The following is a 14,855-nucleotide window of genomic DNA, read 5'->3' on the forward strand; positions in this document are numbered from 1 at the left end:
TTGCGGTACGCGGGCCTCTCACTGCTGTGGCCTCTCCCGTTGCGGAGCACAGGCTCCGGACGCGCAGGCTCAGTGGCCGTGGCTCACGGGCCCAGCCGCTTCGCGGCACGTGGGATCTTCCCGGATCGGGGCACGAACCCGCGTCCCCTGCATCGGCAGGCGGACTCTCAATCACTGCGCCACCAGGGAAGCCCGGGGGCTGGCCTCTTAACGCCAGTGCCCAGACCTGGGCCCCGCACACCCTCAGTGGCCACAGGAGATGCTCACACCCAGGCAGCCTCCATCCCTTGAGCTCAGCCACAAGGTCAAGGTGAGGGCGCCCTCCCTCCAGTGAGGCCCCATCTTCTCATCGTCCCCCATCTGTCCCTCGGCTCTCTCTGGGGACAGAGCCCCACCACGGCCCCAGCTTGCAGGACTCCCTTCCTCCCTGACCGAAGTAACTCCTCATTCACACCTCCTTCCATCCTGGAAGTCACATTTGGGCGACCTCCGGACACACAGACCTCCTCCCAAACACGGGTCCACGGAAAATCTGCTTTAATGAGCATCACAGGGGCCCAAGAGGAAAATAATTTCGGAGAGAATGGGGATGGGGTCAGGGTCCTGTGCCTTCGGCCTAACGGCTTTGCGGTCAGGAGCTCCGCGTCTCACCCACCGGGGACAGGCGACCGCCTGAAGGTCTCCCGGCCTCAGTTTCCTCATCAGTAAAACCGGGAGAACTGGAGGTCCCCTTGACAGGGTCATTGCTGGGTTAGAAGAGCTGCTTGTAGCGGGCTGGCCCGGAGCCCCTGACCATCAGTAAGGACCACCAGGAGGAGGGTCCTGCGTGGACAGGCGGCTGGCAAGGGGCCAGCTGGGCCAGCGGGGTCCGCTGTCTGCGGCTGTCACGTGACCACGGCCACACCCATTCACACCCACGCTCTCCCCTCATTGGTGGATCAGCAGGATGGACAGCCGCGAGCACCAATGGAAGGCCGGGCATCAGTTCGTCCCGCTTGGCCGACACCATACGGCCCCTGTAAACCGGCCGCGTCCTCCCCTGGGGCCGGGACGGCTCAACGCATAGCCGGCCGCCCGCCGGGCCCTTGACCTGGGGGTTCTGGCCGCTCGCATGTGGCCCTCGGCCCAGCCTCCGCTGGCGCTTGGAGTCACAGCAGAGGTGACAACCGCTGATATGTGTCCCCGCCCGCGATTTTGAAAGCACTTTCCATACAGTCTCGCCTGGGAAGCGGCGGGAAGAAACAGGCCTGCGGTTCTGAGAGCCGGGCCAGGCAACAGTCCCACGCACCAGCTGGCCCAGAAACACATCTGGCTCCCCCGTGGAGGGCTTCTTTTGCCACCTGACGCCTGAATCGTCAATGCCTTTAGCTGCAGTGTTGCACCCAGAAAAGAGATGGAGTCCGAGAGGAAGAAGCCTGGGGCCTGGCCGTCCCACCCCCTTCACTCCCCCTCCGGTGCTGGGTGTAGAGGGCAGTGGTCAGCAAAGCGGGGCCCACGAGAGCAGAGCTTGAACACTTCGGGCGAGGGGGTTCAGGAAGGCTTCCTGTGTCTGGCTGAGGGGCCCGAGGAAACACAGCGCTCTGCTCTGTTTATGACCCGTGGCCGCACCACTCAGGGCTTGTGGTCCAGGGACAGAGCTCAAAGGGGAGGACGCTGGAGGCCCGGGTACCGGCCAGCCTCAGCACACGTGAGTGGCGAGTCTGCCAGCGGTGTCTCTGGGTGTCAGCGGTAGAGCCGGGTACCCTTTCTATGTGGTACCAGGTGGCACCGTCCCGCTTGGAAAACGTCGCACACGGGCTCTGCCCACAGCCGGACTGACACAGGCTGTCACCAGAGACTGGAAATGCATTCCTGTAACACCCATCAGGACTTGTCCCCTGGAAAACAGAGTGCTTAAACGAATGAGTAATAACAGATGGAGGGTCCTAATTTACACCAGTGAAGGCTGGGACCCTCCCAGCTTCTTCCTGCTCCTAACCTCCCCCACTTCCAGAGGAGGGGAGAGCGCTACCCAAATGGAGCCCAACCGCCGGACCAGAACTAGGACACGTGACCAGTCCTCGTTCGTGGGGAGGGAAGGCACCAGGGACCCAGAAGAGCTGTTGGCAAAGGGGTGTCTCCCTTCTCCTGGCCCTGCCAGCCACCAGCAGATAGGACCCAGCACAGGAGCAAACCGAGGGAGGCGAGAGGGGCTGGGCAGGGAGAGGGCAGCCCTCAGATGGTGCTGAAACCAGGCCCCTGCTGCTGGAGTGGGGGTCCAGCTGCCTGAGGGCCCGTGGGCTCACTCCCGCGGGTCTGCGTCTTCTGGGGTCCACGCTGTAGCTGGTGGAGCTGAGGCCAGCCGTGCGCCTCTGTGGCTCCTCCACCCCACCCCCGCACAGCCGCTGGAAGGCAGCTGGAACTTCGGGGACGTGAGGCTGCAGAGGATGGGGTTGATGGCGCTGTTTGTGTAGACGCAGGTGCGGCAGAAGAGCAGCCCCCAGGGGTCCGGGAAAGGCTGGGCCACAAAGGAGTTGAGCAGCTCCAGCGTGCGGTAGGGCATCCACAGGACGGCAAAGAGTGGCACGACTGCCACCAGCATCGTGGTGACGTGCGGGCGGGAGGCCAGCGGTGGGAAGGCCCTGGCACCGGCACACCGCGTGACCGAGTAACGTGGCTCCTGCCTCGGGCGTGTATGCTAAGTGATGAGAGCGTTACTACAATAATCACTTGACCTACCACTGCGTATGGCTCTGTGCTAAACGTTTCCTGTGCAGGAGCCCAGGGCCGGCACTCGGAGCTGTGCTGGTTGATAGGCTCATGAAACAGCCCCACTTCAGGAGGTACATGCTCACTGCCCTGAGCCCCCTGGCGCACCCTATCCCCCAGGCCTCTCAGACGCCCAGCAAGTAAAGACCGGACGCCTGGAGCGGGGCCTCGGGCCCGGGATGACATAGGAAGGCCCCAGGTGGACACCGTGGCTGCTGGCACCTGGGTTACGTTCGCTGCACCGGGCCCTCCCAGTGGTTCTGTTATCATCTCCACATGAAGGACGAGGAAGCAGGGAATTCCCTGGTGGTCCAGTGGTTAGGACTCGGCACTTTCACTGCCAGGACCCAGGTTCAATCCCTGGTCTGGGAACTAAGATCCCGCAAGCCACGCAGACCAAAAAAAAAAGGAAGAGGAAGCAGAGGCTCAGAGTGAAGGATGACACAGCACATGCACCATGAACCAGCTTCTCCTGCAGCCCGCCTGTGCTCACCAGTGTCCTGAGTGGCCCAGCCAGCCACGGTCATATCCCCATTCTACACCCCAATCTGTTCTTTCAGCCCAGGAGTGAGTCGCCAGGCCCAGAAGACAATCCTGTCAGGAGGGGGGCTGAGGACAGGGATACTCTGGGCTCTTCCACCTAACTTCCAGCTGCCAGCCCAGGGTCCCGGCTCCTCTGCGAGGGAGGAGGGTCAGTGGCAGGGGAAGGGGCCCGTGTCCTGGCCACCTCGGAGGGCAGCCTCCACTGACCCATGCAAGGAGCTTCCTGTGGGCCCCAGAACTGAGGGGAGGTCTCAGGGGGGCCTGTCATCTGCTCTAGTCTTGGGCCCTCCCTGCTGCCGCCTTCAGGATGCAGGGGGCGCTGTGTGGGTGGGAGCATGGGTGCTGGAGCCGGCAGGCGTCAGCTGTGTGACCTTGGGCAGCCCACTTAACCTCTCTGAGCCTCCCTCTTCCGCTTGTGGCATCAGGAGGATAGCAGTGTCCTTCCCGGGTCTGTGGAGGGGTAGCGGGGAGAGGGGTCCCCAGGAAGTCATCACTCTTTTGCCCCAGGAAGTTTGACATCTCTGTGTCCATAGCTTTGTGCTGGGGCCATGCTACACCCCGAGTGCCAGCAGGCCTTGGCCGCTCTGTGCTTCTGGCTCTCCGTCTGTCTCTCCATCTCTCTCTCTGCCTCTGTCTCTCCTTCTCTCTCTGTCTCTGTCCCTCTGTCTCTCCATCTCTCCCTCTCACTGTCTCTCTGTCTCTCTGTCTCCCTCCCTGTCTCTCCCCCCCCACTCATATCTCTGCTGCTCATCCACAGGGCCCTCTCTGCTCAGCCTTCCCCCTGCCTCAGCCTCTCCGAGTGCCCGTCGTGGTTACACGTGGCACCTGTGCACACCTGTCTGGGGCTCCAAACGTATGGGGATCCCCCTGAAACTGGAGGGGGAGCGGCCCCTCCGCTCAGACCCCCTGCTCCCTCCAGTCAGAGCCAAGTGCTTCCTGGGCCCCCGGGGCGCCCACCCCGCTCCCCGATCCTTGCTGACCCTCGGTGCACCAGGCCCTCCCCCTGCCCCCTCCCCCGCCGCCTGGACCACGTCCTGGGTGTCTGCTTGGTCACCTCAGATCTTTATTCAGTCTTCACCTCAGCAAGGTCTTCCCGAACTTTTCCCTGAACTCCCACTCCTCTGGGCTCCATTTCTTCCTCTGACAGGGTCCATGTTTACTTGTCCTGCCGTGAGCCCCGGGGGCAGGATGTTCATCTTGTTCTGTTCTCCCCTGTGCCCCCGCACCTAGAAACTGGCCAGGCACACAGCCGGTGCCCAGGGGACACCTGCTGAGTGGGTGGACGAACGTGGAGCCGGCACCCCCTCTCTGTCCATTCACGCCTCTGCCGCATCTCCCTGCCTCTCGGCAAACCGACCCCGCCCGCCCCTGCTCCCCACCGGCCACCCCCGCCCACCTGCTTCCTGCAAGAAGGGAAGCCTCTGGCCCCGGGGCAGCTGCCCGCTGTGCCCCCGCCTGGCCCACGGGGCTGCCTCCCCTGGGTTCCAGGCTCTGGCCGGTCCTCACCACCCCCATGCTGGCCCCCAAGCTGGTCCCCGAGCTGTGGCAGGTGGGCCGGGGAGCTCTGGATCAAGACCCTCCCTGTGAGACTGTAGAGAACGGTGGCCTCCAGCAGGGCGTAACGAAGAAGACGGTGAAGTCCAGCAGGCAGATGGGCAGGTACAGGCTGCGGCCCCCGGTGGCCGCCAGCATCCAAGTCCGCCAGGAAGAACCAGAGCAGGCAGTAGCCGGACGTGGGCCCCCAGACGCCGGCCACGACGCACACGGCCTGTGCCCGCATCGGGTGTCAGATGGCGAGGTACCTGCAGGCCACAGGGCGGTCACGTGACCCACCTGCCGACCCCTGGGATTGGGCCATGGAGGGTGGCCACTCAGCTAATCAGATTCCCCGATGGGGAACCGAATGTGGGCGCGATGGTGGAACTGGCCCTTTCGGAGGGGACCTGGGAGGCCGTGTTGAGGCAGCCTCGGGGACTGGCCGAGCAAAGGTGCCAGTCTTGAGGGGAGGGCAGGTTCAGAGTGCCCTTGCGAAGACCTTGACCTTTGTGCAAACCCCAGGGTGGGTTTTCTACTGTCCACCGCCAAAGGTCACAGGCCGAGGGGTCAAGGACATTGCGACCCTAGATGGGCACAGCGGGGGAGAACCAGGACCGGGCCAGCGTATGGATGTCAGAAGGCCTCGGTTATGTCCCCGTCCTGTATAGCCCCGGACGAGACATCCTAACCCTCTGGGCCGATGTGCTGACGGCCACGCAGCTGGGAAGAGGCAGAGCTGGGCTTGACCCGGTCAGCGGGTTTCAGCGTCCAAACGCTTAGAGGCTAGATGGCCTCTCAGGTGTTAGTTTCATAGCTGGAAGAGGCCCAAGAGGCTGTCCGGCCCCAGGGTGCCCACGTTCCCGGTGGGGACACCGAGCCCAGAGAAGCGCGGGGTTGCCTTGGCGCCCCGCAGCAGCTCAGTAGCAGAGGTGAGATGAGAAGCCCGCTTGCCGGCGCCTGCCCCCGCCCTTGCCGGGTTCCTCCAGGGTCCCACACGGCGCCCCCTCCATAAACGGGGAGCAGACTCAGTTTACCAAGGATCGTGGCCAGGAAGTCCTGGCCTGCAGGAGGGGTTGGGTGTACCTCCCTGTCCACGGTGAACGCCAGGATGGAGCAGGAGGAGGCGTGGATGCCCAGATACTGCAAGTAGGGGATGCCCAGGCAGCCGGCGTGGCCGCAGGCCCACTGCCCAGCCAAGCTTTTGGAGACGTCGGGCAGCCGGGCAGCCACCAGCACAGTACGGTCTGCCCGGGCCAGGCTGACCAGGTAGCAGCTGGTGGGCGTGGGCGTGTCCCGTGTGCTCAGCACCACCAGGGCCACCGTGGCGCTGCCCACATGCCCGCCACGCACACGAGGAGCCCCAGGAAGACCGAGACCATCTCGTACTCAGGGCTGGGGACGACATCACTGGGAACCAGGGACACGGGGCGGGGGCTGCCCGGCCCGCTCCCGTCTTCCACGGTGGCTGCGCAGGCGCTGGAGGGGGAGGGGACTCTGGGAGGCGTCCACGGCAGCGGCCGGGCCTCACGCCGCTGGATGAACACCTGCCTCCCCAGAGAGCCCGGCCCCAGGGACACGCGGGGACCCGGCGCTCGTGACGTGACTGCTCGGCCAGGCGAGGGGTCGAACGGGATGCTCCTTCTGGCCTCCGCCGTAAATACAGTCACTGAGCCACTTGCTCTGCCAGCCTCAGTCCCCTGGTACGTAAATGCAGACAACCGTCACACCTAAGATGTGAGACCGAGCGGAGGTTAAACCCGGGAGGATGCACGTCGAGCCCCAGCCCAGCACCTCCTGAGCGCTCAGCGGCCAGCTGCCCCCTGTCACTGGGAAGCCACACAGCATGTCCAAGCCCCAGCCAGCTCGTCTGTGAAACTGGGGGAGTCAAGACACCTGCTTCTCAGGGACACGGTGAGAGTCCCACAAAACGGCGAGGCACGGAAATTTCTGGGCCCGGAGCCTGGCACCTGTCGCGTGTCCGTTACTAATGTTAAAACTGAGGCTTTAATCACCTGGGCCTCAGTCTCCCCATCCTTCAGGGGATCCTAGCTCAATCCCGGGTGGGCTGTGCGGAGTGGATGAGACGGGAGCGCCCGGGGCGTCCGCAGGGCCCCAGCCGCGGCTTCGCGGGCTCTGCTCCCTCTTGCTCTGGAAACGCCAGGGTCAGCCAGCCCCCCTCCACCCATCGAGGTTCATAGGCGCCCCTCTCTCCCTTCTCAGCTCCTGGAGTGATGGCAAAAGGGTTTGTATCGTGAGCTCATCAAGGAGTGAAGTCACGGCTGGGACTCGGGCAAACGGATGAAGGCCCAGGGCACACACAACACCGATGCCACACGGTACACAGCACACCTACGCACGCACACCACGCAGCACCCACCTCCACCCTTTAAGCCCGTAGGTGTCACCGGCCAGCAGGGCCGCGTGCCAGCTCCCTCAGAGCACAGCCTCGCCCCTGGCAGCCCCGCCTCCCTGTTGGACAGGCGAGCAGAGGATCTAAGGCTGACACCGCCAGAGCTTCACAGGGCGGCCTCCACTGTGGGCCACGGGCCAGGGCCCAGGGTGCAGAGTTAGGGCAGGGCTGGGAGAGAGCCGGTGGCCCCAGAACGCTGACCACACGCCTGCGCACACACGCAACACACACACAACACACCCACAGCACACCTGCACCGCACACGCATGCAACAGTCACGTGGTGTTCACGCACGTGCATACACATGCTGCCCACACAGCCCAGCTCCCCTGTGCACAGCAACACGCACAAATGCAGACACACAAGCACAGACACACACAACACACGTGAACCAAACCGCCCCTGCACAGCACACCCGCCACACACAACGACACACACACACACACAGGCACCCACTTCATGCACACACTTAACTCACCCCCCACACACACCTGTACCCACAACACAGGGACCCAGAAGCACACACAAGTACACAAATGCGCCGTCCACGCTCACACACTCGGGTGCACAAGCAGGCAGAACACACGCCACACACCTGTGCCCACGGGCGTCTGCAGACACTCTCACACACGGATCCACGCGGCCTGAGGCCCCTCGCTCTCCTGGAAAAGAGCCTCTCTCCCGTTTCGCTGGAGGAGACGATGGCCCCAGGGTCACGGCAGCCGCCGCGACCCCAAAGGCTCCACTTCCCTCCAGCCGGCGGCCCGGGGTCAGGACAGACCCAGAGCTCTCCCAGCAGCCTCCCACCCCCGTGTGCAAGGGCCCCTGCGGCCCGGCGCTCACCCGGCGGTCCCTGCCGCCTCGGTGTCTCGGGCCCCCCCCCCTCCTCACCTCCATCCTCCTCCTGCCTGCACGCGAGCCCGTCTGAACAAAGCCTTCCACCAGGCGGGCAGCCGGGACCACCGTCTGCCAGCTGAGAACTTACGCAGCGAAGAGCCTCAGCACCTTCCTCCCGCCAGAGGGGGACACAGGGAGAGGAGAGCCGATCCCACAGCACGGCTTCCGGTTCTGCAGGCCGCAGTGCCGCCCACAGACGTGCTGCGTGCTCACACGCACGCGCCCCCGCCCACTTCTCCCCGCCCCCGCCACCTGCCACCCTTGCGGGGCCGAAGGCAGCCGATGCAGCTTCCCCCGCAGGGACGCCTGTGAGAAGACAGCCCAAGCCAGCCCCCTGCCTTCCCCAGGCCACGGGTTCGCCGGGCTGGGAAGGACCCCGCTAGCCCACTGGGCCCCTAGAGCCTGACAGGAAGAGGCGGAGACCCAGGGAGGAGGCGGGGAGGGCGTGGACTGGTCCCCTTACCCGGGAGGCTGGGATTACTGGGGCGGGGGGCGGGGGGCTCAGATGTCTGGACTCTGAAGGTGAGTCTGGTGTGGGGACCACCCCCCAGGGCCTTCCACTGTGATCTGGAGAGGAGGGGACACTGAGCTGAGCGCCGTACTGGCTGGGAGACTGAGGCCCGGGCAGGGGTGTGAACGGTTCAGGTGGAGGAGCGGGACTGGGGCCCTGGCCTGGGGGCTCCAGGGAGCAGGGGTGCCCCACCCTTCCCGCTGGGCTGGGACTGCCGCTGTGCACCCCACGGCTGGCTCACCTTCTCTTGGCCAGCCTTGGGGAACAGAGCCCGAAGGGGCCCCTCAGCTGGCTCAGAAAGCAGGAATCCCAGCTGGCAACCCCGATGGCCAGCGGCCTGGCTCTGCCAAGGCATTTACAGTGCAGATTCCAGTGCCAGGCCCGGATGCCTCAGGCTGGAGGGACCTGGGCAGCGTGCGGATCCCTGGCCACCAAATCGAGCGTCCAGGCGAAGCGCCCTTGAATGCATGTCTCCCAGAAAGACCAGCGACACCTAGCGTCTTCTCTTGTTTCTTTACGTTTTGATTTTGGAACATAATATGCTCAGAGAAAGGTGCGCGAAACATGCAACAACGGCTGAATGAATAAAGCGAGCACGTGGGTGGCATCGCCCGCGCCCACCCCGGGGGCGTCGCATCTCTGTCTTCTGTTGTGCCCGCCTCGGAGCTTTCTATAACCAGAGCCACTGCAACTGTGTCCTGCTTATTCCGCCGACACCGGCGGGTGGGGACCCACCTGGCTGTGTGTAACCAGCTCATCCGTTCCCCCTGCTGTGTGATTCTCCGCCGTAGGGCTGGGTTGCAGTATGTCCACGCAGGATGGACTCTCAGCGGACTTCTGGGTTGTTTCCAGTTTGGGGGAATCCGACGCCACTGTTGTGAGCGCTCCTGTACGTGAATCCTGCCTGAGTGCATTTTCATCTGCTTGGTCCCTAAGATGTGATTCCCAGGACCTGACTGGGCACAGAGATGAGTGGGGGGGGGGGAGGGCTGCTGGGGAGGAGAAAGGGTGGCAGAAGAGACAGCATGCCTGGCAGGCTGTGGTCCCACCGTCCCAAACATGGCAGCCCAGCTTCCCACTGGGGCTGCCTGGAACACTGGGAGGGCCACACGGAGGGCTCCGCAGTACCCGGTGGTCAGGGGATCTCCCTGGCTCTCCCTGCCACCCCTAACCCACGTCCTGCACCTCTCCCCTCTCCTCCAGGATGGCCCTCCCCTGGGAATTCCACTCCCAGGACAGCTCTCGACTGCTGTCCTCCTGGCTGGTGCTGAAATCACCAGGCGGGACTAGACTCTCTCTTAAGCCTCTCATTTGGCCCTCGCTCTACAGCGCTCGCCTTGCTCTTGGGCGCGGGGCTCCTCCTTCTCTCTCTCGGACAGGAAAAAGGTGCCAAAGGGGCGGAGGCATCGCCGCCCAGCACCTATGTATAGAGTGCCTCACCCGCCCTGAGTTCTCACTAGCTCACCTGTGGACAGACCACAGCCCGCAGACTTTCCCGCGTCAACACCCTCCGGGTGCCCCTGGAGTCCTGCAGCCAGCAACACCCTGCCCGAGCACCACAGAAGCCCTCGCTGGCTTCTCCCAGGTATGATGCAGTTACATAGCTCTTGTTCACAGTAAGACAACTCGCTGACAACTTAGATGTCCACTCTGAGTGGTAAGGACTTGATGCTGTGTCCTCACAGTCCTCACAGCTGGATGTCTGGCAGTTAACACAGATGTGGTTGAGAAAAACTGATTGGCACGCGATCCGTTGAGTTAATGGGCGGGCTGCAAATAGTAGGTGAGCGCTCTCACCTGTTTGCAAAACGTATTCGTGTCTAATAGCAGCCATCCTCCAGGAGCTTGGCATGTGCCAGGCATGGGGCCCGGCCCTGGGCATCTTGTGTGGCCATCACAACTATCCCCTCGTGGTGGCAACTGTTATTGTCGCCGTTTTTCAGAAGAGAAAGCAGAGCCTCACAGACGCAAGTTGGTTAGCTCAAAGCCACAGAGCTAGTCAATGGTAAAGCTGGTATCTGAACCCAAATCTCTCCTTCTACAAAGTTGGTGTCCTCGGCAATAGGCTCCAGAAATGTCTGGAGAAAAGGGACACCCAGCCCCTGGGTCACCTTGTTTCTCTGTCTGCATCGATAAATGTGGGTTGATTCTGTAGTTAGGAAAAGAGAGGAGGGACTTCCCTGCTGGTGCAGTGGATAAGACTCTGAGCTACCAATGCAGGGGGCCTGGGTTCGATCCCTGGTCAGGGAACTAGATCCCACACGCATGCCACAACTAAGAGTTCACATGCCGCAACTAAGGAGCCAGTGAGCTGCAACTAGGGAGCAAGCCTGCCGCAACTAAGACCAGGTGCAACCAAACAAATAAATAAATATTTTTAAAATATATTGTAAAAAGAAAGAAAAGGAAATGAAATGTCCCACTGAAAGGCTGCCTGTCTCATGGGATCCTTCCTGTATTTGGTCCCAAGGCCCTCCACTCTGCCGCCCTGCTACTCCCTGGAACCATCTAGACGTCTCCACAGCTCAGGATCCAAAGCGTAAATGTCTGGTCCTACGTCGGAGGCCCTTCTGGCTGGTTGGTGGCCACACTGTCAGGTTATTAATGAATATTTGAGCAGCACGCCTGGGTATTTGGCCATGGGTCCTGCTGGAATCTGGGCAGAGAGGAGTGGGTGGCTCCAGGCCAGGTGAGGAAGGGGTGGGGTGGGAGGTGCTCCTGGAGAGTGAGGTGATGTCTGTGTAAAAGAAGACGGAGGCAGAGACAGAAGGCTGTAGGCGTCAAGAGACTAGGCAGGCTGGTGCTTGAAACGGGAAAGGTCACCCTCAGGCAGCAAGCTCACACAGAGGCTGGGCACCTGTGGGTGCGGAGCCTGCTTCCCGCCGTGGCACTGCCCCTGCCGCCTTGGTCCTCTGGTGCCGGGTGCCTGGCCACCCCCAGCGCAGGACTGACACTACGGCCTCCTCGTTATCCTGCCTTTCTGTCGGCGGCTCTTGTGCATGTGATGACGGCTGGAATGGTGTCCGGCTGCCTGGCTGGTGCCCACAGGGAGGATGGGCCGGCTGCACGGGGCCTCTGCCTCTCCCTGCAGCCAGAGCGGCAGACAACCGGGCTCTCTACACGGCAGCTCAGCACCCCGTCCCCCGCGTCGCGAAGGCCCAGCCAGATTGAGGGGCTGCTGGGGAGCTCAGTCCCCGCAGGCAGGCAGGCAGGCAGGCAGGCAGGATCCCTTGGGGCCGTCCTGGAGCCCGGCCACCACGGTCTACTTGTCTTCAGCATAGGAAGCTGCCGGCTGGACCACAGCATGGCCTGTGGGTTCACGTGGGCTCCGTTGGTGGCCAAAGTGGAGGAGGGTGTTGGGGTGTGAAACTGCCGGACCCGGGTTGTCCACCGTGGGAGGGAACCCAGGGTCCTCGATAAAGGCCTCGAGGTGGGAACTGAGCTGACCCTCATCCCTTAGCTCAGTATTCACTCATCAGGACCTCCCTGGCGGCCCAGCGGTTAAGACGCCGCGCTTTCACTGCTGAGAGCCTCAGTTCGACCCCTGGTGGGGGAACTAAGATACCACAACCCATGCAGCGAGGCCAAAAAAAAAAAATCATTCATTCATTCATTCATTCATTCACCAGAACCAGCCTGCCCAGGCCCTGCCGTGCGAGGGGCCCTGGGGCCACAGAAACAACACAGTTTCAGGCGAGGAGGTCCCAGGAGCCCTTTGCCCCAACCTCCCCGGGGCCTGTGAACCTCATGAGACAGGGGCAGGCAGCCACCCGTTGGCTGGGTTTCAGGGTCGCCCCTGGATGTCTCCAGGGAGGGAAGGAAGCCAGGTGGGGTCAGTGCCGGGAACCCCATGAGGCCCGGATGGAGCCTGGAGGGACCAGGGGCCCCACGGGGGTCAGCACCCCTGACGGTGGAGCCCATCCTTTCCTGAGAGTGGAGCCCTCTCACTGCGTCTGCGTAGGGGCTGCGATGTGAGTGGGGTCTCTGGATGAAGATGGGGGAGAGTGCACATGTGCGCGTGTCAGGCCCCGCACATGGCCTGCGCCCGCCTGTGCCCCTCACCACGTGACCGGGAGCTAGTGCAGGGGACGGACAGCCTTTGAACGTCCAGGAGCCTGAGGCCCTCCCAGCATGGGACCCCAAATGCCTGGACTGGAGCGCCCTCTGGTGACAGCCCGAGGCAGCGCGGAGGCTGGCTGGCATCCGGTCGCTTGGAGAGGCGAGAACTCCTGGTTCCCTCCTCCCGGTGGATCCGTCCAGCAGATTCATTTTCGCAAATGTGGCTTTCAGACAGAAGCCCTTGTGCGGGGCTCTCCCCCGCCCCTGGACAAACTCATAAAGACACACACGCATACGTTGAGGCATTTGGGGCGGGGTCGAGGGGATGAGCCCTGAGCGAAGGCAGAGGGCAACGTGAGCCCTGCACCCACCCTGGCGTCGGGGCACAGAAAGCGGCAGGCACAGCCTTGCTGAGCTGAGGAGGCGGGACACACCGGCTGGGGCTGGAGGGGAAGCTCCCACCCTGGGGAAAACCAGCGGAAAGCACCTGGGAGGGGAGGTCCGTGGCACGGAGCCAGCAGTGTGTTGCACTGAGAGAGAGAGTTTGCAGATGGAGCCTGCAGACGGGGAGGTGGGCATAGAAGGCCCCCTCCCCGGGAGCACGGACCAGCCCTGGTGACGCCTAGAAGCAAATCTTAACAGGGCCCAGTGATCTGCTGAAACCACCTGCTGGGAAGCATAAAGCCTCGCCTTCTTTGGGAGTAGATAATTCATCCACAATGTCCCACAGCAAATGGAAAATACAAGTCGTGCAAGGAAAAAGGGCCAGATCGCTGAAAAGCAGAGGAAACCCGGCAGACCCCCGGGTGATCCAGACGCAAGGGCTGTCAGACGGAGGTTTTAAAGTAACCACCTGCCGCGCCCTTCTTGTCACTGCCTTGCTTAGGAGCCTCCCATGGCCCCATGGCTCCTCAGCAGGGCGCCCAGCGCCCCCTCCCACCTCGGAAGCAGCTTCGCTTCACCCCTGTATAGATTTATGTATAGATTTATACACAGAAGCTTGAGATCCATATGTTACAATGCTAAACAATTACACTCTTGTAAGTATTGTGTGATATTACAATCACCTGTAAACATTTGGGCCATTTCTGGTTTTTGCCCTTGTTCTTTCGGTTATTACGAAGAGACCTATGAACGTCCTTGCTGGGATGGGCCAGAGAGTCCCAGGCCAGTGGTTCTTACTCTTTCCCGGGGCCTATTAACCTGCAGGCCGCTGGCCCACAGCCAGAGATTCTCAAGCAGCAGGAGTGGGGCGGGGCCTGGGAATGTGCATTCCTAACAGACCCCCAGGTGCTGCTGCTGTGGGTGATCCAGGGAGCCCGCTGTCTAGGGTGGAGCTGCTGATCTCAGGCACTGCTCTCACCAATGCCACGCTGTTTCCCAAGGTGGTCGTGGCCCAATGCACATTGCCACACCGTTAAGTTCCCATCCAGCGTCCCACGATTACGGCCCACGCAGATGTCACAGCCCATGGCCGCAGCTATTTTATACGATAAGTAATGTTAATGCAGGCCCATTGGCTCGACTGACCCAAAGGCCCTTGCCTGATGGGACCACACCTATTGTCCCACAGAACGTGGGGGGATGTGCCAGTTAATGTCCCAGTGGCTGCCGGTGACAGTGACCCCAAATGACCAGGGCTGGATGAAACAGATGTTTACGTTTCTCTTACGTAACAGCCACAGCCAGAGTACCTTAATCTGGAGACAGCCTCATTCACTGGGTCGCCTGGGTTTTGTGGCCCGACTGCCTGGGGTGAAATCCCAGCTCTTAGATGTTACAGTTTCTGTTTCCCTGACTATAAAGCGGAGAGAATGGTGGGGCTGCCTCCCAGGATTCCGCGGGATTGCTGGGCACCAGGCCTGCTGTGAGTCCACACATGGACAGAGGTCTGTGCCTGTCACCTCCTGTCTCTTCCTTCCCTCCTGAGAGGGAGGCAGCAGGGGTGAATAGCCCCACTTCGCAGAGCCGGAACACTGAGGCCTAGAGAGCACTGCTTGCATCCTTACACCTGGGACTCAGTGGCTCAAGGTGGAGGATTTAGATTCAGAGAGACCTGGGTTCTAATCCCACCTTGGCCGTTTTCTGTCTTTCTAAAGGCACCTCCCTGCCCCCGCCCCATACACACACACACACACACACACACACACA

At 62.2% G+C, this 14,855-nt stretch overlaps 1 protein-coding gene across 1 annotated transcript; it reads right to left on the bottom strand.

Moving 5' to 3' along the window:
- Positions 1-531: 531 nt before the first annotated feature.
- LOC102980147 (uncharacterized) lies at positions 532-3,275 on the bottom strand. Its single transcript, XM_055078925.1, is given in 4 exon segments — positions 532-2,395; positions 2,398-2,677; positions 2,719-2,813; positions 3,242-3,275. Coding segments are annotated over 4 exon segments (831 nt in total). The 3' UTR covers positions 532-1,973.
- Between the last annotated feature and the right edge of the window lie 11,580 nt (positions 3,276-14,855).

This window comes from Physeter macrocephalus, chromosome 17 (assembly GCF_002837175.3).
Source record: "Physeter macrocephalus isolate SW-GA chromosome 17, ASM283717v5, whole genome shotgun sequence".
Classification (NCBI taxonomy): Eukaryota; Metazoa; Chordata; class Mammalia; order Artiodactyla; family Physeteridae; genus Physeter; species Physeter macrocephalus.